The 22782-nt window shown below is 40.3% G+C and overlaps 1 protein-coding gene across 1 annotated transcript in view; it reads left to right on the top strand.

Annotated features, from left to right (window-relative positions):
- Positions 1-22782, top strand: part of CNTNAP5 (contactin associated protein family member 5) — an 865111-nt gene that overhangs the window by 786205 nt on the left and 56124 nt on the right. Inside the window, 2 exon segments of the mRNA XM_081095918.1 lie at positions 13378-13508; positions 21763-21850. Coding sequence (XP_080952044.1) covers positions 13378-13508; positions 21763-21850 — 219 coding nt within the window.

The following is a 22782-nucleotide window of genomic DNA, read 5'->3' as shown; positions in this document are numbered from 1 at the left end:
GTAAGGGCAGTCTGGAATAGACAGGGTTGGACATGTAGAAGAGATCCTTTCAAAGTGAAATAATGAAGTAAAAAACTGCAACTCTTTTAAAGGAACTATGAGAATGGACTCCTGCTCACCAAGGGGGTCCAACTCCTTCATCTGTTTTCCGTTTGATGTTGTGAGATGAGGTGTTGCTGTATGTCTTCCTTGTAGATCTCAAATTACCCAGACTAAATGATGATGTGTTTTTTGTTAGTTTGTTTATTTGGATGTTTGTTTTTGTTTTTGTTTTATTTTTGTGTGGTTTTTTTTTGTTTGTTTGTTTGTTTTTTTGAGAGAGAGAGAGAGAGAGAGAGAGAGAGAGAGAGAGAGAGAGAGAGAGAGAGAGAAAGAAAGAAACATTGATTGATTGCCTCCCATATGTGCCCCAACCGGTGATCAAAACCATAGCCTAGGTATGTGCCCTGACCGGGTATAGAACCTGCAACCTTTTGGGGAATACAGGAGGACACTCCAACCAAGTGAACCATCTGACCAGGACCCCAGGATAAATTTTTAAACTCTCACTTTGTGTAGATCCACCCAGTCACACATGTGTTTAAAGTCCTAGGAGATTCTTTTTTACAAGAAAATGTGCAAATTGTTTGTCATTTTAGTACAAGACTTCTCCATATGACCCACCACTCTCTTCCACATCCCACTCACTTTGCAGTGTCTTAGATATGTCCATCTTCCAAAATGAGGAAGTGAACTGGGTATATGTCTGCAAAAATCTTACCAATTCGACTGGCCTAAAGTTCTAGCACTTTGAGCATTGTAAAATTTACCCCATTGTTCTGCTTCTATCTCTACAACTACGTAAGCATATCAGTTTTTCTTGTTGTTTTGCCTACGTTCTACCTTCCTCCAATAAAGGGTTTTCTCTGAACACACTCTCTTATTGCCTTAACCACAAAGTATGTTCTCATTGTCTATCAAATCATTCACACTCCTTTTGCATGGCCATCTGCTTCTCTATCTGTCTACTCATTCATCTACCTAACCACACATCTCTTTGGAGACAGCATGGTATAGTGGAAGGAGAATATACTTTAAATTTCTGTACTCCTGGATTTAAACCCGATTTCATTATGAATATTATTATTACTATTATTGTTATTATTTGGGGATATTTTCACCTCTCTGAAATTTCATTACCTAATTTAAAGACTTTATAAAAAATATCTTTTGTACCAGTTTAAATACCTAACACCTGGTAATCATATTTTAGCAGACAAGTATGACCATTGCTTTTGTCTCCTTCAATTAGCTTATAACTCCTTAAAGATATAACTATCTCATTAAATGGAGCAGTTTGCCAGACAGATAAGGAGGCAGAGGGATATTTCCAGCTGAGAAGAAAACAACAGTCACAGAGGCAATAAAGAACATTATTTGGGGAGTTGCTGAGTTTTCAGGTGTGATTAAGATATGGACAATATGTGATAAAGTCCAAAAAGTAAGAAAAGAGCCTTGCATGTCAGGCTATGAAGTTGGAATGTATCATGTAGAATTAGGAAGCCTTGGAATTTTTTTAAGTCGTTGAGTCATATGTTGAAATATGTGTTAAAATATGCTAATGGCAGTGTGGAAGATAAATTATAGTAGAAAGATTGGGAAAGTTAAAACAGAAAAAAACAACAACAAATGTCCTTAATCAACTGAGGTGCACAAAGTTTTACCATATGAACCAGCTCCAGACATTGGGTAATATTTGACCTTTTCAATTCTGAGTTTCTTTTTACTAAATTTCCCATTCTCGTGATAAGGTAATTGTCAAGCAAGATATACTAGTAAAATGCCTTGGTAAAAGAGGCATGGTTACTCTTTGTTTAGTATTAAAGCATCTTTGAAGATAGGTCCCACAGAGACACAAGGGGGAAAGGCCATATGAAGACAGCAGAGGTCATTGGAGAGAGGCATCTATAAGATTCCATGGATTGCAGGAATTTACCAGAAACTATGGAGAGGCAGGGAGGGATACTAAGTGCATAGAGCCTTTGAGAGAACATTTTGAACATCTGACCTCCAGAACATAAGTAGAATAATTTCTGTTGTTAAACACACACACACACACACACACACACACACACAACAAAGGTATAAAATAGGTCCAACACTCTCAAGAGATCATGACTTTTCTTTAATCTTTAACCTAAAGGCCTTTGTCCTGAACCAGTTACATCTACACAGATATGTGCAGATTCTAGCACTGACCAATTAAAGCCAAGCCAAATCCAATAATAAGCCTGTCAGATTTGACCTCCAGACATTTGGAGTGTGGATTCCAAAGAGTTTGGACTGCAGAGAGGAACTGTCTATGGGCTGTGGCCATAGATCCGAGAAGTTGTCCAGCTGTCCATGTGACCAAATTCTAATAGGCTGAGTTATCCCTTTGAAGAGGTAAGGATTTCCACTATGCTTCCAAGAGACCAAAGAATCCTGTTGTACAGCATGAGCTTGTGAGGTGGGAGAGGGAGGAGGGGCAATAGCAGTGGCAGCCTAGAGTTTCTCACTCCCACTTCAACCCAAGCTGCTCCACATGCTTCTGTTTTCTATAAGAGTCATCACTGTGTATTTTATTCAATAAAGTGTTCTAAATTGAAAACTACCTATAAATCCCTGATCTAGGTATATTTCATCCAGATACATGAAAAAGAGATGGAATCCTAAACACTAACAAGAGGCAGAAGGTTGGAGGCAGTGTATGGGATTGCAAACCTGAATAAATTCCGAGACATCATGATCTCAGTTGTAGGTAGGAAGGAGGGTAAAACAGTACAGATGCCACTCAATTCCAGAAGGGGCCTCCAGGGCTTATCCAGGACTTTGGCATGTCACTTGGAATTTTCAAGACAGATGTTGCCCCAAGTCCAGGTTAATAAACTACAGGATGGAGAAATATCTATGAATAAGTCATTAGTCTCAGGACATATATTATCTAACGAAATAGAAACATGCAAATTGACCATACCTCCACTACACCCACAAGCCATGCCCACAAGCCAATCAGAGCGACTATATGGAAATTAACCCAACCAAGATGGCGGCTGGCAGCCATGGAGCTGGAGCAAGCAGGAAGCTTGGTTGCCCCGGTGATGGAGGAAGCCAAGCTTCCTGCCTGCCTTGGCCAGCTGTGGCCTCTGCTCAAGGCAACAAAGTTTCAATTATAGAAGATAAATAAATCCCAGATACCTGCTTCCAGCCAGCCTCCACTGGGAGCTTGGGTGGCAGGGGGCTGTGGCCATCCTGCAAACAGCCATCAGTCCCTCACCCAGGATGGCCACACCCTCATGGGTGAGGGTCCCCTCTGGGGGGCTTGGCCAGCCTGCAAACAGCCATAAGCCCCTCACCCAGACTGGCCAGGCACCCCAGCAGGACCCCCACCCTGATCTGGGACACCCTCTAGGGCAAACCAGCCAGCCTCCACCCATGCACCAGACCTCTATCCTATATAACAAAAGGGTAATATGCAAATTGACCATAACAGCAGAACGACTGGGAATGACTGGTCACTATAACACACACTGACCACCAGAGGCCAGACGCTCAATGCAGGAGCTATCTCCTGGTGGTCAGTGAGCTCCCACAGGGGAAGCTCTGCTCATCCACAAGCCAGGCTTACAGCTGCCAGTACAGCAGTGGTGGTCAGAGCCTCTCCCGCCTCCTCAGGAGCACTAAGGATGTCTGAGTACAGCTTAGGCCTGCTCCCCGCTGGCAAGTGGACATCCCCTGAGGGCTCCCGGGCTGCTAGAGGGATGTCTGACTGCCATCTTAGGCCCAATCCCCCAGGGAGCAGGCCTAAGCCAGCAGATGGACATCCCTTGAGGGGTCCCAGACTGCGAGATGGCACAGGCCGGGCTGAGGGACCCCCCCAAGTGCATAAATTTTTGTGCACCAGGCCTCTAGTCTATATAATAAAGAGTCAGGGTCAAAACAACTGATTACCACCAAAGTCTCAACCAGACCGGAAGTGCTGGGTTGCCACGACACTGACTGTCAAGGGGGCTGCAGATCAGGCCAAGAGAGAGGCCTGCAGAAAGAGAGAGGCAGGGTCTGATCTGTAGCCTTTGTGGCAGCCATTGATCAGAACTTGCCTCTCTTCCTCTCCAGGCCTGGCCAACAGCCATGCCTCCATTTCTCTCTAGGCCTCCACAGGGGCTGCTGATCAGCCCCACCTTTCTGATCAGGCCCTGTTGATAGGCCCAGAGATGCTGACTGGCATAGAAACTGACCAATCAGAACCAAATTGGCTGGCAGGGAAGGGCCGTTGGGTGTGAGATCAGGCAGGCAGGCAGGTGAGTGGTTAGGAGCCAGTGGTACCAGATTGTGAGAGAGATGTCCCCAATTGAAGAGGGTGAAGGTTAGGCTGAGGGAACCCCCACCTTTGTGCACAAATTTTGGGCACCGGGCCTCAAGTTGAGAATAAGTACCACCCTGGCTGGGTAGTTCAGTAGGTTTGAGTGTCATTCAGATATACCAAGGTTGAGGGTTCAATCCTGGGGCAGGGCATATATAAGAATCAACCAATGAATGAATAAATAAGTGGAACAACAAATTTCTCTCTCTCTCTCTCTCTCTCTCTCTCTCTCTCTCTCTCTCTCTCTCTCTTCCTCCTTCTCTCTCTCATCAATAAATAAAACAAAACATAAAAATATTTTTAAAAAGAGAATAAGTACCACTCTTATTTATACTACTTCAAAAACATTTTTTATGTAAACAATTTTCTAAGCTCCACTGCATTTTTGTGGACCTTCCTATATTTGTCCATCCCGCACTCACTCCCTTCTACCCTTTCTTCCTTCTTTCATCCCTCCTTCTTTTTCTCACCTTCTCCCTTCCTTTCTTATTTCCTACCTTTCAAATTTACTGAATATTTACAATGGACCAGGCACTGGGAATCTACAGATATATTACACATATACAGATTCCCAAGGAGTTAACAGATTGTGTAAGAGACAGGCAAGTAAGTAAACAACACAACCCAGTACATGCTTAGATAGAGGTGAGCACAGTGCTTACGGGAACAGAAGTCAGGAAAGGGTTTCTGGAAGAGGTAATCTTACACTGAACTTTGGAGAATGGGAAGAAGTAAGCTCAATTAGAAAGTCTGGAGTGGAAGAGAGTTCTAGGCTGAGCTGATCACATATGGTCCATGGAAAACCATGTTTCCTGGAGACAGCCAGATTTAGTTTCTAAATCTGAGTCCATCACTCACTATGAATGATGAAAAATTATTTACCTCTTAGCACCTATGTTTTTTTACTTGTAAAATGCAGGGGAAATGTATTTTAGATGAAAATGGAGTTATAAGTAGAAACTCAAGCATGATATAAGCCATATTGTAACTTTGTCCTTGAAGCAGCAAGAAAGTTTATCAGAATATGACTAACCCTCCTTGATTTAAAATAGATTTCTTATCATTGTGTTTAAATATTTTGTATAAACATAAATTCCCCTCTCAGTTTTTAAAAGTGACATTGATATTCCCTATTATCTGATTCTGAAAAGTAAAACATGTCATAGATTTTGCCTAAAGACTTTAAAAAAAACATGATCTTGATACAACTAGAGGGCTTCAATATTAATGGGCTCTGTTGACAGTTTTACAGAGCACTTGCTGGTGACAAAGCTCATTCCATTATATGTATTTTTATTCTAGAATAATATTTGGGAAAGCCCTAAATGGGACAAAAATCTATTTCATTTCTAATTTCCATATTGTGAACATTTTATCGCCATCTATATGTACACAATGAAGATGTATGCTCTCTATTGTATATATACTAACATAAAAATATAACTGAGACCAAATAGAAGAGGATGCATTATAGTTCTTTAGATAAATTGTAGTGAACTCCTGGTCAGAACAATGAATATTTTGGTTTATTATATTTCTAGACATTGTCTTCCCTCAGTCAGTGGTCTATGGGACTATAAACTTGTTAACAGAAGGAAAGATGGGCATAAGAAACTTTATGGAGAAAATGAAAACATGCAGATAAAGCAGATAGTGTAGAAGAAGTTGAGGGCAGTGACTGCAGGAGAACCCTGAGACCAGCAGACATGATAGTGCCCTCCAAGAACTTGATGCCAATCAGCTGAATCAGCAGAGTACATGCTGGAAGGAGAGGTTTGCCTCTTAGCTCATTGACTAAGCAGTTAAAGAAGATACTGGAGGAAGCTGGTAAATTAGCCTCCTTTCCTGACCCCACACTATTCTCTATCTCAACCCAGTGCCTTGTAGCAGACTAAAATTCACTCTTTAGTGGTGTCAAACATATTATATTTTATTAATCCTTACTGGACAATATTTTCCATTAATATTTAGAGAGAGTGAAAAGAAGAGAGGAGAGAGAGAGAGAGAGAGAGAGAGAGAGAGAGAGAGAGAGAGAGACATTCATGTGAGAGAGACACATCAATGGGTTGTCTCCTGCATGCACCCTGGTGATCTGGGCCAGGGATGGAGCATGCAACCCATATACATGCCCTTGATCAGGAATCAAACCCATGACTCGTTGGTGCGCAGGCTGGTGCTCTAACCATTGAGAAAACCAGCCAGGGCTCAAACTTATTTTTAAGTTAAGAATTGGGTTTTTTCTTTCTATGAATTATAAGAAAACTAGAGGCCCAGAGCATGAAATTCATGCACTGGAGGGGGGTGTTTCCATCTCAGCCTATACCCTCTCCAATCTGGAACATCCCCTTCACAATCCGGAACTGATGGCTCCCAACTGCTCTCCTGCCTGTCTGTCTGATTGCCCCTAACCACTTCTGTATGCCAGCCTGATCACCTCCTAACCACTCCCCTGCCAGCCTGATCGATGCCTAACTGCTCCCCTGCCAACCCAATCACCCCCAACTGCCCTCCCCTGCTGGCCTGGTTCCCCCCAACTACCCTCCCCTGCCAGCCTGGTCATCTGTAACTACCCTCCCCTTCTGGCCTGGTTGCCTCTAACTGCCCTCCCCTTCTGGCCTGGTCACCCCTAATTGCCCTCCCCTGCTGGCCTGATCAGCCACAACTGCCCTCCCCTGCCAGCCATCTTGTGGCTGTGTGCGCCACCATCTTTGAGGATGGGGCAGTCAATTAGCATATTACCTCCTTATTGGCTGTGGGCAATCTTTGTGATAGTGTGAGGGTCAATTAGCATATTACCTCTTTATTAACTAGGATTAGTTAGTGAAAGGTTTCAGGATATCTCATTGAGAAATTCTGGGAGGGATTTGTTGCAAAAAACACCAAAGAAAATAAGGTCAATATTTGTAGGGCTGTAAAATAACTGGTTGAGATGTTTTATTTGTTATTAATTTATTTTTAATTATAATTGACATAAATCATTATACCAGCTCAGATGTACAACATAATGACTCAAAATTTCTATATCTTACAAAGTGATCACAGCAATGAGTCTACTGACCATCTGTCATCATAGTTATGATGATGGTGTTGACTCTATTGCTTATGCTGTACATTACATCCGTATGACATTTTATAACTGGAAGTTTGTACTTAATTAATTCTTGTCTTCTTTCTCAGTGTTCCCCCACCCTTTCCCTTCTGGCAACTATCAATCTGTTCTATGAGTTTGTTTCTGTTTAATTTTGTTTGTTCATGTGTTTTGTTTTGTTTTTAGAATTCACAAATAAGTAAAATCAGACAGTCTTTGTCTTTCTCTGTCCAACTTATTTTACTTAACATAATACCCTCTAGATCCATCCATATTATTGTAAATGGCAAGATTTCATTCTATTTTATGGTTGGGTAACATTTCATCCTATGTATAAAGCACATCTTATTTATCCATTTACCTATCAATGAATATCTAGGTTGCTTTCATATCTTGGCTAGTGTAAATAATACTGCAATGAATATAGGCATGCATGTATTATTTCAAATTATTATTTTTGTTTTCTTTGGATGAATATTCAGAAGTGGAATTGCTGGGTTGTACAGTAGTTTTGTGTGTGTTTCTTTCTTTCTTTCTTTTTGAGGAACCACCATAGTGACTGCACTAATTTGCAATCCCCCAACAGTGCACTAGGGTTCCCTTTTCTCCACATCAGTGGCAACACTTGTTACTTTTTTTCTTTGTGATAATAGCCATTTTACCAGGTGTGAAATATCCCATAGCTTTGATTTGCATTTCCCTTATAATTAGTAATTCTGAATATGTTTTTCATATGTCTTTTGGCCATCTGTATGTCTTGTTTGGAGACATGTCTATTCAGATCCTCTGCTCATTTTTTTTAAATGGATTGTTTGATTTTTGATGTTGAGTTGTATGAATTCTTTATATATTTTATAATATAACTTTTTACCAGATATATAATTCACAAATATCTTCTCCATTTCAATAAGTAGCCTTTACATTTTATTGATGGCTTTCTTAGCTGTGCAAACGTGTTTTTTTTTTGTTTGTTTTTTTTTTAGTTTGATGTAGTTCCACTTGACTTTTTTTGCTTTTGTTGCCTTTGCCCAAGGAGACATATTAAAAAAATAACATTGCTAAGAAGGATGTAAAGAGTTTCCTTCTAGGAGTGTCAAGTATTACAATTAAGTCTTTCATTCACTTTGAGTTCATTTTTGTATATGGTGTAGGAAAATGGCCTAGTTTCACTTTTTGTATATGTGTGTTTTGTTTTCACAACCCCATTTATTGAAGAGACTATCTTTTCCCCTTGTATATTTTGCCTTCATTGTCACAGATTAGTTGGGCTTATTTCTGGGATGTCTATTCTGCTCCATTGATCTATCTGTTTTTGTGCAAGTATCATACTGATTTGATTTCTATAGTTTTGTGATATAGTTTGAAATCAGAGAATGCGATACTCTAACTTTGTTCTTTTTTCTCAAGATTCCTCTGGCTATCCTGAGTCTTTTGTGAAAAATGCCATTGGTATTCTGATAGGCATTGTGATAAATTGGTAGACTGCTTTGAGCAGTGGGCATTTTAACAATGTTAATTATTTGAGTACATGACCATAGTTTAGCTGTTCTTTTATCTGTGTCCTCTTCACTTTCTTTTATCAATGTCTTATAATTTCCAAAGCACAAGTCTTTTACTTCCATGGTTAAATTTATTTCTATGTATTTTATTGTTTTTGTTTCAATTGTAAATGGAATTGTTTTCTTAATTTCTCTTACAGATAACTCATTTTTGTATAGAAAACAATAGAATATTAATTTTGTATTCTTTAACTTTATTTTATTCAAATATTAGTTCTAACAATTTTTATTGGGATGTTTAAAGTTTTCTATAATATAGTTTTATTTATCTGCAAATAGTAAGAATTTTACTTCTTTATTTTCTGTTTGAATCTTTTTATTTCCTTTTCTTGTGGGATTGCCTTGGCTGTTGCTTCCAATATTATGTTGAATAAGAGTAGTGAAAGTGTGCATGCTTATCTTGTTCCTGATCTAAGAGAAAAAGCTTTCAGCTTTTAACCATTGAATATTATGCTCTCTTATGGGTTTGCTGTACAGCCTTTTGTATATTGAGGCACGTCTTTTTATAGACACTTTTTTAAGTGTTTTATAATAAAAAGAATGTTGAATTTTGGTGATTCCTTTTCTGAATCTATTGAGATGTCATGATTTTTCTCCTTTATTTTGTTGTTATGGTACAGCACATTGATTACTCTGTGGATATTGAAGCATCTGTAATTCCTGGAATAAATTTCACTTGATCATATTGCCTTATCTTTTTAATATATTATTGTATTTGAGTTGCTAATATTTTGTTGAGAAATTCTGCTTCTATCTCTATCAGGAATATTGGCCTATAATTTTCTATTTTAGTAGTTTCATTGTATTGTTTGGTATCAGGTAACATTGGCCTCATAGAATGAGTTTGAAAGTTTTCCTCCTTCATTTTTAAAAAAATAATTTTAAATAATTTTAAATTTTGATTGTTTGGCTGCAATTATCTGTGAATATGTCTGGTCCTACACTTTTGTTTGTTGAGTGTTTTATTGTTTGTTTGTTTTTGTTTTGTTTTGCTTTTTGAGTACTGATTCGTTTTTCTTTTTATATGGAACTAGATGCCTGGTGCACAAAATTAGTGCACAGGGTGGGGGTTTGGGGGAGGGTCCCTCAGCCTAACCTGCATTCTCTCGCAATCTGGGACCCTTTGGGGGATGTCTGACTGCTGGTGCAGGATCGGGCCTAAACTGGCAGTCGGACATCTCTCTCTCAATCCAGGACCACTAGCTCCTAACCACTTGCCTGCCTGCCTCATCATCCCTAACCACTCACCTGCCAACCTGATCAGTCCTAACCTCTCACCTGCCTGCCTGATCACCCCTAACCACTCTGCCTGCCTGCCTGATCGCCCCTAACCGCTCACCTGCCTGCCTCTTTGCCCCTAGCTGCCTCTGCCTTGGCCCCCGCTTCCAGGGCTTCATCTGGGATGACATCCTGAAGGTCATTCAGCTGTCCAGTCTAATTAGCATATTAAACTTTTATTATTATAGATATTAATCAGTATGTTCAGGCTTTCTGTTTCTTCCTGGTTCTTTCTTAGAAGATTACATGTTTCTAGGATATTATCCATTTATTCTTGTCTAATTTTTTGTTCATAGTATTCTTTTATAATACTATATAGTTTTGTGTTGTTGATTATTCTCTTTCATTTCTGATTTTATTTGGGTCCTCTATCTTTTTTATTTCCTTGATAAGACTGGCTGAAGCTTCATCTATTTTTTTTTTTATCTTTAAAAATAAACTAGCTTAGTTTTGTCAACCTTTCCTATTTATTTTTTTGGTGCCATTTTATTTTTTTCTGCTCTGAACTTCATTTCCTTCTACTCACTTTGGGTTTTGTTTGTTCTTCATTTTCTTTTTTTAATATTTATTATTGAGATTATTATAGATGTTCCTCTTTTTATTTCCCATTGCCCACCTCCATCTGGTTCCCACCCCACTCCAGGCCTTCACTACCCTATTATCTGCAGAGATAATGCGCAGATGCATATAACATCTTTGGTTAGTATCTTCCTGTCTCCCCCACCCCCTTCCTTCTGAGATTTGTCAGTCTATTCCATGTTTCCATGCCTCTGATTCTATTTTATTCATCAGTTTATTTTGTTCATTAGATGTTTTTGTTCCTTTATTTTGATTTTTACATTCAATGTTGATAGATATGTATTTATTGCCATTTTTATTGTTCAATCCTTCTCCTCCTCCTCCTCCTCCTCCTCCTCCTCCTCCTCCTCCTCCTCCTCCTCCCCCTCTTCCTCTTCCTCTTCTTAAAAAAATCCCCTTCAGTATTTCATGTAGTACTGGCTTGGTGGTGACTAACTCCTTTAGCTTTTTCTTGTCTGTGAAGCTCTTTATCAGACCTTCAATTCTAAATGAGAACTTTGCTGGGTAGAGTAATCTTGATTGTAGGTCCTTGCCATTCATCACTTTGAACATTTCTTGCAACTCCCTTCTGGCCTGCAAAGTTTCAGTCTCAATGTGCTTTTTTTCTTTACTTCTCTAGTTGTAGGACTTTCTTCTTTATTCTCTAGATTTCAGGCAGTTCTGAATGATGGTTTGCATTTTATTTGAAATTTTTATGTGGGTGTGGGAGGTGGTATGTATCAGTGTTTACCTATGCCGCCACCTTGGTTCTCTCTGTTCTTCATTTTATATTTCCTTTAGGTGTAAATTTAGATTATTTATTTGATACTTTTTTTTTGTTTCTTGATGTAGGCACACAACACTATGAATTTCCCTCTTATTACTGCTTTTGCTGCATCCTAACAATTTTCGATCATTGTGTTTCCATTTTTATTTGTCTTAAAATACTGTTTTATGTCTGCTTTATTACTTTATTAACCTAATGATTGTTTAGTAACATGTTGTTTGGTAACCTGTGTTTGTATTTTTTTTCCAACTTTCTTATTGTAATAGATTTCTAGTTTTTTAACATCAATAATGAGGAAGATACTTGATATGATTTCAATATTCTTAAAATTTCTGAGATTTGTTTTGTGGCCTAACGTGTGGTCTATTCTGGAAAATAGTGCAGATACACTTGAAAAGAATGTGCATTCTGCTGATTTGGGATATAATGTTCTGGAGGCATATGTTAAGTCCATATGCTATAATGTGTTGCTAAAGCCACTTGTTGATATTAGATCTGGATGATCTATTCATTGATGTAAGTTTTAAAATACCCTATTACTATTGTGTTATTGTCAATATCTCCCTTTCTGCCTGTTAATATTTGATTTAGGTATTTATTTGCTTTGTTGTGGTGTTTTTGACATAAATTGTGATGTTAAGGAAGCTTCAGAATTCTTTAACAGGATTCCCATTGAGATTATTGACATCTAAAATGAATGGTTGTGAAGTAGATGTTAGAAAAGATGTATGAAATAGAAGTGATTTCTAAAATGGACAAATGCATACATATGAATATGTGTATGAATGAGCCAAAATGTGGGATTGTAAAAGACTCCAAATTCCCTTCAGGATTGTGATTCTTATCATTATGACTGATACATAATTGTCACATGCTGATATTGTTTATTTGGTTGAATTAAATATTAAAACACTCAGATTCTTAAAATTAGAAGTCTGAAAGAGAATACCATCTAAAGCAACTAGTGAACAAGAAGTGTCTATAAGCTTTCTCTAGTATTGGCAGCCAGGGCCCCTTTGCACAAACCCCTACCCCCAACTCCTATCAGCACCAACTATGCTACTGATAGGGAGCTATTATTAATTATTAAGTGATAAAATAACCAAAAGTATTAATATTTGAACATTTTTGATGGTCAGAACCAAAAGATGAGGAGATAAGAAAACCAGGATTGACTATAGGGAGCTTCTCCTCTTAGCTGACTGTTAGGTAATGGCCTCATAACCCAAAATTATCTTTTTATCTTCTGCCTTAGGTTATTTTACATTATAGATTATGGAATTTTATGAAGGCAGTTAGGAAGAAAAGGAGGAATAGGATATGGTAGGAATTAAAGAAAGAGTAGAAAAACACTCTGTCTTATTAAAATTTTCATAATTCAATTAAAAAATAGACTTGTGGCTGTTTTATTTTACAAACTGGTATTTTGGTTTCTGATAACACACTCTACACACACACACACACACACACACACACACACACACACACACACACATGCTTTAATTTTGCAGCTATATTCAGAGATTTCTTTATGCACCCAAATGCTATAATAATAGCATATCTTTTAAAAAGTTAAATGATAAAATAATTAAAGCATGGATTTCTTACTTAATTTAAAATTTCAATTTAATTGAATAATAATGATCAATTAAAATACAATCTGATCATACTTCTACATTTTATGGGTCTTATTTTTAATTCTAATTTCTAACATTTATTTTTCAAGGAAGCTTACAAGTTCACTATAAGCTGAGCAAGGAAGAAACCCATGTGTTCACCATTGAGGTAGAGAACTTTGCTAATAGAAGGATGCACCACTTGAAGATTAACCGAGAGGGAAGAGAGCTTACCATTCAGGTAACTTATTTTCCTCTTTTTATGCCTTGGATGCTCAAAAAACACTCTTCTGCGCTTCTATCCCATGCCAAGTATGGAACCAAGTTCTCGAGATAGATATGAATTACATTTGGCCCAGTCTTTGAAAAGGTTGAATAATGGTTCTCAGAGTGTTGCTGCACCCTTTCAACCAGCATCAGCATTACTTGGGGCTTTATTAGAAATGCAGATTCTTGGGCCCTACAACAGGTCCACTTAATCAGAAACTTCTTTGCAAGGGAGTCAGCAGGTGATTCTGATGCCTAATTAAGATTATAACCCTGAATTGTAGTAGAATGGGAAGACATGAGTGAACTGGAAATCATGAGAGACTGGCCAGGGCTAAGACAGAAGTGTGCCCATGTGAAATGAGAGCATGGAGGAGGGCATTGGACATCAGTATTCAATTCCTGGGTGAAGTTAGGACTAAAGTGAGACTTGAAGGTTAATAGGAATTGGCTAGATGAAGAGAGAGCAAAGTGCTCAGGCAGGGAATCTATGGGAGCATTGGTAAAGTTGTCCTGAAGAGTACAGTATGTGGCCCTGGCTGGTTAGAGTGTCAGTCCTGTGGACCAAAAGGTTGTGGGTTCAATTCCTGGTCAAGGGCATGTACCATGATTGTAGGTTCAATCCCAGGCCCTGGTCAGGGCACATGCAGGAGACAACCAGGCTCGCTCTCTCTCCCTCTCTCTACCTCTCTCTCCCTCTCTTTCACGCTCCATAAAAATTAATGGAAAAATATCCTTGAGTGAGAATTTTTTAAAAAGTACAGTATGTGGCAGGCACTCCATAGAATTTCAGTGTAAAATTCATGGTATAAAGATCACACAGGAGACGATAGAGAATTGGCAGAGTCCACATCATCCTTTCTAGAATCATGACCTGAAGTTCACCTTTAAATCTTCCCAGCAGTCACCCCTTATTTGTTTTAATCCATCATATTTTTTATCTCCTAGGACTCCATTGTTGGCAAACTGCGGCTCGTGAGCCACATGGGGCTCTTTGCCCCTTGAGTGTGGCTCTTCCTAAACCTTAGGACTACCCTAATTAAGTTAATAACAATGTACCTACCTATATAGTGTAAGTTTAAAAAATTTGGCTCTCAAAAGAAATTTCAATCGTTGTACTGTTGATATTTGGCTCTGTTGACGAATGAGTTTGCCGACCACAGTCTAGGGCAGTGATGGCGAACCTTTTGAGCTCGGCGTGTCAGCATTTTGAAAAACCCTAACTTAACTCTGGTGCCATGTCACATATAGAAATTTTTTGATATTTGCAACCATAGTAAAACAAAGACTTATATTTTTGATATTTATTTTATACATTTAAACGCCATTTAAAAAAGAAAAATCAACCAAAAAATATGAGTTCGTGTGTCACCTCTGACACGCGTGTCATAGGTTCACCATCACTGGTCTAGGTGATCATTTTAAGCCTCCTTATGTTTTCTATACCACCAACAATCTTAACTACATATTTACTCTCAGCAGATGACATTTTTTTCTTCTTTCCTGTGAAAAAGATTTAACATTCGGACGGTATATACTCACCATCACATTCACCCAACCACCCGCATCTGTGTCTTTGTACTCTTTCTGTGACTTGTTGTTGACTATATAGAGTTAATGGCCCTAGCTAAGGCCTGATCCACCACTGTGGGCTAAATCTCATATTCTACTTAGAAACATTCCTTCAGCATTCTGCGCTTTCCTTCTCTTTTCAACATTTACCAGCTCTATCGGATGGCTTCCCAAAGCATAAATCATGCAAAAATTACATAAATAGCAAACAACAACAACAGAAAACAAACAAACAAACAAAAAAAAAACACTAAAAAACATGCTCTAAGGCAGGGAAGGAGAACTTTTATCCTCTTATCTAATTATATTTTTTCTGTTAGTTTATTGCTCACATCCTTGGAGATATTTTATATATACTTGGTCTCTGAATTTTGCATATATTTTTTAAAAATCCATATCAATGATTTTTCTCCCTGTGTTACAGCAAAATAATACTTCTCAAGACACCATGGCCTTATTTTGCAAAATCCAATGGTCTTTTCTTACTTGTCTTCTCATCACCATTTAACACAGCACTTGCTGTCGGCTCTTGGGTCATATTGCCATTAGGCTTGCAGGACATACTTTCACCTGGTGTTTCTTCCTGTGTCTAATGTATCTTGTTGGCACCCCTTTAACTTCCAAATTCTAACCTTTGGAATCTTCCTGGACTCCATCTTCAGAGTCTTCTCTTTTTAAACTGCACTCATTCTGTGGCTCATTTCACTCACCCAGTCTGTTAGGGGCAGAAATAGAATATTGGGGACCAGCTATAATTAATTATAAGAAATATCAATTGTGCTCTGTTAACCACGATGGTTCTGTTCTAATTAGAAAGCAGATCCTAACTTTGTTGGGAGTTATACACCCTGGGACATGGGAGCTAATATTGGAATGCAGTCCATCCTCCTTCTGAGAACTGACTGTCATTATGGAGAGATTTACAACCTCGTGTATGAAATAATCTAGTCCTGGAGGCACCTTCTCTTTACAACCCCCAGCCCCTATTGCCTGTAATCTGGTCCCAGGGCACCCAGAGGCACCTGCCCTCTGTGCCCCACCACCCAGCCCGCATGACTAGTAACCAGTAATGACTATACCATGCCTACTTCCCCATGCCTATAATTCTTACTTTCCCAAGTAATCTTTGCCTTTCTATTCAGTATAAGCAGCTTGTTTATGCAGAGGGGCAGAACAGATTTTTGTGGCTGACCTGCTGCTCTCCCATACTGCTGGAAGGATTGGAATAAATGCTCATATATGACTCAACCCTGTCTCTGCTTAATTTGCTCAAGTAGTGACAGGCAGCCCAGACCCCTTGGTTGTCTGGTTACTGTGAGGTGGCCCAGAAAAGCGGCGAAGAGAACAAAGAGAACCGAGTGAATCAGAAAGAAAAAGGAGAAGTTTATTTGCGTTCTCGGGCGAGACCCACTGACCCAAAAGGTGGGGTCAGTGAATGTCGCGCCTCCAGGGAGGGAGGGGGATCTTTTTATTCAGGTGTTTGGTGAGGGCGGGGGCCTGAACTGAGGAAGTCTGCATTGCAGGGATCATCTTGACATTCAACTGAGAAAAGTCTCATCTGCAGGGGAGTGGGCGGAATATTCAGGACGAAGTTCTTATCTTATCTGTGTGGGGGTATGTGAATTCAAGGGTCTGGCACGTTGATCTGTGAGAAATTCCAGGGGAAGTCCATTATCTCATCACATGCCTGCATGCATCCGAACCTGGGCTCTCTCCGACCTAACAGTTACAAGTCCATGTGAAATGCTGATAAATTAATCCCAAATGCCATTTGTATGCTGATGAATGAATCCCAAATGTATCTCTAACATAAGCCCTTTCCCTGATTTCCAGACCTATGTATTCACCTGCCTACTTGACATATGTGTGTGGATGTCTCTCAGACATCTTGAATGTAACCTCTTAAGGCTGAGTTGTTGAAAATCTTCCTCCAAATACCCATCACCTTCCATCACCTCCCATAGCTCAGGTAATGGCAACTCTGCTCTTGCAGTTGCTCAGTGTTAAAATTGTGGTTTCATCTCTGTTCCTGCAACACCCTATTGATCAACAGCTTCTAACATGCTCCAAGCCACTCTCATCGTTTCCTTGGTTATTACAGCTTACAGTGGCCTTTTAATGGAAGGGCCCCTGCTGTTTGTTTGTTTCTCTGAAGCCTATTCTCAACACTAGCCAGAGGGATTCTGTTAAGAGATTAGTCAGATTGTGTTACTCTTCTGTCCAAAGCCAAAGATCTTGCACTGACCTGAGAGGGTCTCCATGAGCCAGCACCCTTGCAACCTTCTCATCTATCACCAATCCCTTTGAAACTCCACACTTCCCACACAGGCCTTCTTTTATTTCCAGAGTTCATGAAAGCTCCCTATCCTTTTAAGGTCATGGGTGTGTGGATATGGCCTAGGAGAGAATCTAGATTGACTGTTGGTTCTCCTGATTGGGTGTAAATTCGGGATTAACTGTCAAATATGTAATACAAATTGTAATCCCTAAGTGATTAAAATTTAATGTTCTTACTCTAACATTTGCTCTTGAAATACGAAGGAAAATCATAGGAGAAAATTTGGACGTAGGCCAGATTGAAGGAGGAAAGGGATGGAAATGATGAGTTGTTGGTTGAATATGTTTTGACTGAGGTCCTGGGGGGACATCTGGGATGCATTCTGGTGAGCATTTATATAAGATGCGCTTTTCCTCCTCCTTCTTTATAATTTCTAACTTCTTTTCCACAAATGAAAGGCACAAACAGGGAAGTGAGAGAATAAGAAATGGTATTTTATTTTCTCCCTCTAAAGAGTTCCCACCAATCAATTAATAGGCAATGATAAGCACATAGTAGTTGAGGACATACAACTTCCAAAGCATTGAAGGGAGCAGAGAGAGCTGGAGGCAGGGACATTTTTTCTATTTAACTTCAAATCAACTTATTTAACCAGTAAGGTAAATAAGTGCCTCCCTGACACTCCCCCCTTCCCTCTCGATCCCTTCTTCTTCCTCTCCATTTACAGTGGTTCTCAACCTTCCTAATGCCACGACCCTTTAATACAGTTCGCTATGTTGTGGTGACCCCCAATTTCATTGTTACAAATTGAACATAATTAAAGCATAGTGATTAACCACAAAAACAATATGTAATTATATATGTGTTTTCCGATGGTCTTAGGCGACCCCTGTGAAAGTGTCATTCGACCCCCAAAGGGGTCATGACCCACCAGTTGAGAACCATGGATTTAGAACAAACTGTTCAGTACAAATAGAAAAGGGGAGGCTACTCTACTCATCCATTTCCCCCTACCACCACCACTAACCCACAACTCCCAACTCACCACCACCCCACCCCACCCAACTCCCCCCACTCCCGCCTGGCCTGTGGCCTGAGGGTCTCTGGCAGCACTCAGACCTGTTAGACTCCATTCCCTGCCCTACCACCACCACTAACCCACAACCCCCCACCCCCACTGGCCTGTGGCCTGAGGGTCTCTGGCAGCACTCAGACCTGTGAGAAGCAGGCAAGCCAGAGGCATCCAGCACCTAATAGCAGACCCTCCCATTCCCCAGGCCTGGAGCTGCTCCTCCTCCTCTCTTCTATTTCTGATGACAGGAAGGAGACCTTGGGGGCTGGGTCTGCTGCCAGAAGCAAGAACTCCTGGTGATGTTTGGAGAATTGTAATGGGATTAGTGTATTTTAAGACAGGTCCTTGCAAAAATGCTTTGGTAGGGAAGTTGAACTTTAATCTAAAATGCACTTATGACATTAAACAGATTAAGCCAGTGCCCAAAATGCCACAAAACAAGCTGTAAAGAAGCAGGTGTCAGGCATTTTTGAAACCAAGTATCTAATTACTTCTTTTGAAAGATGAAGATCTGGAGGTCAAGAGAGGCATTCCCAGTGTAAAACAGACCCGGGTGTGAATCCATGCTCCTTACTGGTGCTATGTGTCTTGGACCAGCGATGTGCCTTGGACTCACCTCCCCGAGTATCAGCATACTTACCTTTAGAAAAGGGGGTTGCAGATAGAACTGAGCTCAGTCAGTTCTCGTAAATATCATATGAAAGAGCAGAGCTAAGGAACCAAGTCCACGGCCTGGCATCTCGGCATTTTCCTCCCTTTCTCATCTCAGTCAGTGGCAGGGTCCCAGATTCTGAGGTCAGTCAAGCTTCTCAGCCAGGTTACAGACCTGAGCCTCCAATCGTAATTAGGAATAAAAATGTTAAACCAGAAAGTAACAATAAAGTCTAAAACAAAAATGCACTTCCCACTGAATACTTAAATGATGCCCTCGACTAGGCCATCTCGTACATATAGAATTCCTAAGAATAAATGTTTGTGGTACCCCCATTACTGCCCCTTTATACTGTTTTTACCTTATGCATTTCCTACATTTTTCACATTGGTAACAGCATCTGAAGCAGTATAGTTTTCAGGTGCCCTCATCCCATGTGCTGCGTGGACCACACTCCATCACTAGCCTCCAGTCTCTTTTGAGTCACTCTAACTTCCTCTCCAAACCTCTACAAATACTCATTTTTCTAAAACTCCTTTAATTACCATTTGCCTCCCTTTCCCTTCCTTAGCCATCCGGTACGTCCCTTCAAGCAGGAGAGAAGGATAGGAATGACTCTGCACTTGAATCATTGTCTCTCCCACGTGGGGCATCTGAGCATAAGCCTGTCAATGTCCAGGGAACCCTTTCCCCAGGAAGCCGACCCTGTGGAGCCTGGGGAGGAGGTGAGGGCAGAAGCCAGAGGAAGCTCAGCTGAACCTTCATTTCTCCGAATCCAGCCGCTGCTTTCCACGCAGCAGGAAATCCCCACTCACTTCAGCCTCCTCCCCACCTGCACTGTGGAGGACCCCTGCCCCTGCTGGGAGGGGCAGTTCCAGAGAAAGGGAAGGCAGCTGAGAGCTCCGAGGTAGCACAGGAAGCAGCTCCTTAGGGCATCTGAATCCCTGAGCCTGGGGATGGGCACCTCCTGCGCAGCAGGCATCCTGGTGGTGCCATGCGCTCTGTCTTCCTAGCCCACAAGGTAGAAAGGAAGTAACACGGACGCTTACTTAACCGCTCAGCAAGCCCGTGCTAGGAATTATTTTGCCATTTTTTGTAGTAGACCCTTTAGAAGACATATATGGATAAGATATCCATATTCTCAAAGAGCCAATAGGTTATTGGAGAGGATGAGAGAGAAAAAGTGGGTCATTATGGTGCAGCGTAATGCAAAGTTAGAGCAGAAAAAGGCACCATGAGGTGAGGGTCCATTTACCGGAGCAAGGGATGAAGGAAAGCTTCCAGGAGCTGTGGACTCTGGGAGCACTTAGAACAGTGTCTGGCACTCAGTAGGTACTTAAATATTGTTAATTAATTTTGTAGAAATTCAGAAATAAAACACACAGTGATTGTCTAAAAGTTGCTCACATGTCTAGAGAGGTATGGATAGTAAAGCCAAAAACACAGTGCCTGGGGCCCTGCTCCTGGACACTGTGTGTGGCCTTGGCCACATCGTTGATTTCTGGATGATATCACTCCCCGGTCTGTGATGCAGGGACAATACTGCTTACTTCATAATGTTCCAGAGAAGAATACATTTCGAAATATGCTTCAGTGCAGTATCTGACATGACAAGTGCTCAAAAAATAACAAATATTACTACAGTCTAGTTTCATAAGTGAAGGGTAATAAATCATGTAATCACTCACCACAGGTCACAGCCAGTGACTTCTCTCGCAGCAGAAGCTACTGCTCGGCAAAAAGCGGCAGAAAGTAAGTCCTGGCAGTAGGAGCTGGGAAAATGGTTACTAGTCCTCATCAGTCACTCCCCAAGGGCACCCAGATAAAAGGGTCCTAGGTTCCTTCTCTTTCAGATAAACCTGAAGACAATGAGGATCCCTTCCAGGGATGGCATTTAAATATTCAGAGTAGAGTTTGAAAGAAACTGGCAGGATCTGACTAGACCGGAAAGAGTGAAATGGGTTGGGGAAATACTGCCTTAGATAGAGGAGTCAGACAGCAAAGAGGTGAAACTGGAATTAGTGGTGGGTGAGCCATGAAGGGTTCCCTAAAAACGATTCTAGCAATAAAGTCCTGAAGAACCCCAGTAGCGGCTTTTTCTTACACCTGTGAGATGGGGTTCATGTAGGAGGCAACTATCCAGCGAGGCTCTCCTCCCCAGGGCCAAACTTCTGCCAAACTGAGATATTTGCCAAATAAAAACCCCCAGTGTCCATACCTGAAGGTCAGAACTAATGGAGAAAAGGAAACAGCGATGACTCCAAGAACAAAATGGGGAAGAGGGGGGAGAAATGTGGAATGAGCGCCTGCTTTCCATTTCATGTTAATCCTACACAGCAGGTTCCTGGCTTCTAAGAAGGCTTTACTTGCTTGATTATTTGCAGCAAAGAATTTGGCGAGAAAATCTCAGTGGGGAGATAAATACTGTAAAAGCTGCACAGAATTTCCAGGGAGAAGACTTGTGTGAAAGCCAAGAGAAAGGAGAGGGCCTTTTGCGTGCACTGTGGGAGGATTAGTGAGGCATTTCCCATCTCTCCAGGGGAAAGCCCCAGAGAGGGGTCCGCCCCATGGGTGCCGCAGCTATTTTCAGAAGAGGTGTGCCGTGCCCTTTGGGGGCAGACTTTGTTGATACATCTTGTTTCTTTTCCCCGCAGATGGATGAGAAGCTCCGGCTCAACTATAACTTCTCCCCAGAAGTGGAGTTCAGGGCTGTGAGGTCACTCACCTTGGGCAAAGTCACAGGTTTGTACTCTTGTCCACTGGGCTTTGTTAAAACACATGAATGAATACATGATTTTCATCAGGATATTAAGTGATTCAAATCTAGAACCAAGATTTCTGCGACGGGAGAAGCTATGTTGTGTGTGTGGTGGGTTGGGAATTGGCATTTGCCTCTATATTATGGAATCTTGAATAGGGTAAATTAACAAAAAAACACTGTGATTTTTTTTTTACTCAATTTAGAATTAATCTATTAATTTAAAAGTCTTACTTAATTTTTTACTTAAATTTACTTAATTTTTACCTAAAGACATTAAGGATTTGAAAACCCTAATTATTAGGTTGCTCAAATCCTTAATCTCTTTACTAATTCATCAACAATTGAAAAGGGATTGAAATATCTTACTATAATTGTGGATTTTCTTTTATTTTACTGGAAGTTCTATGAATTTTTATTTTATATTTTATGAAGGTATTTATTAAATGCAGGGAAGATTAAAACTTTCCAATGATTTTAATGATTTTTTTTATTACTGGCATTATTTTTAAACTTTAATTTCTCTTTGTGATAAAATCTACTCTGTCATTCAGTTTCACTTTAGTAAATATTTACCAGGCCTATTTTTTCCATATATTTTCTTTTTTAAAAAAATATATATATATATTTTATTGATTTATTACAGAGAGGAAGGGAGAGAGATAGAGAGTTAGAGACATCGATGAGAGAGAAACATCGATCAGCTGCCTCCTGCACACCTCCCACTGGGGATGTGCCCACAACCCAGGTACATGCCCTTGACCGGAATCGAACCCGGGACCCTTCAGTCCGCAGGCCGATGCTCCATCCACTGAGCCAAACCAGTTTTGGCCATATATTTTCTATTAATATTTATTTTTCTAAGTGTCATGTATAATCTTATGAAAAGCATAGAGTTTAATTTTGCAATTTATCC

The sequence above is a fragment of the Myotis nattereri genome (assembly GCF_964212035.1).
Source record: "Myotis nattereri genome assembly, chromosome: 7".
NCBI lineage: Eukaryota > Metazoa > Chordata > Mammalia > Chiroptera > Vespertilionidae > Myotis > Myotis nattereri.
This window is presented reverse-complemented; position numbering and strand designations above follow the sequence as displayed.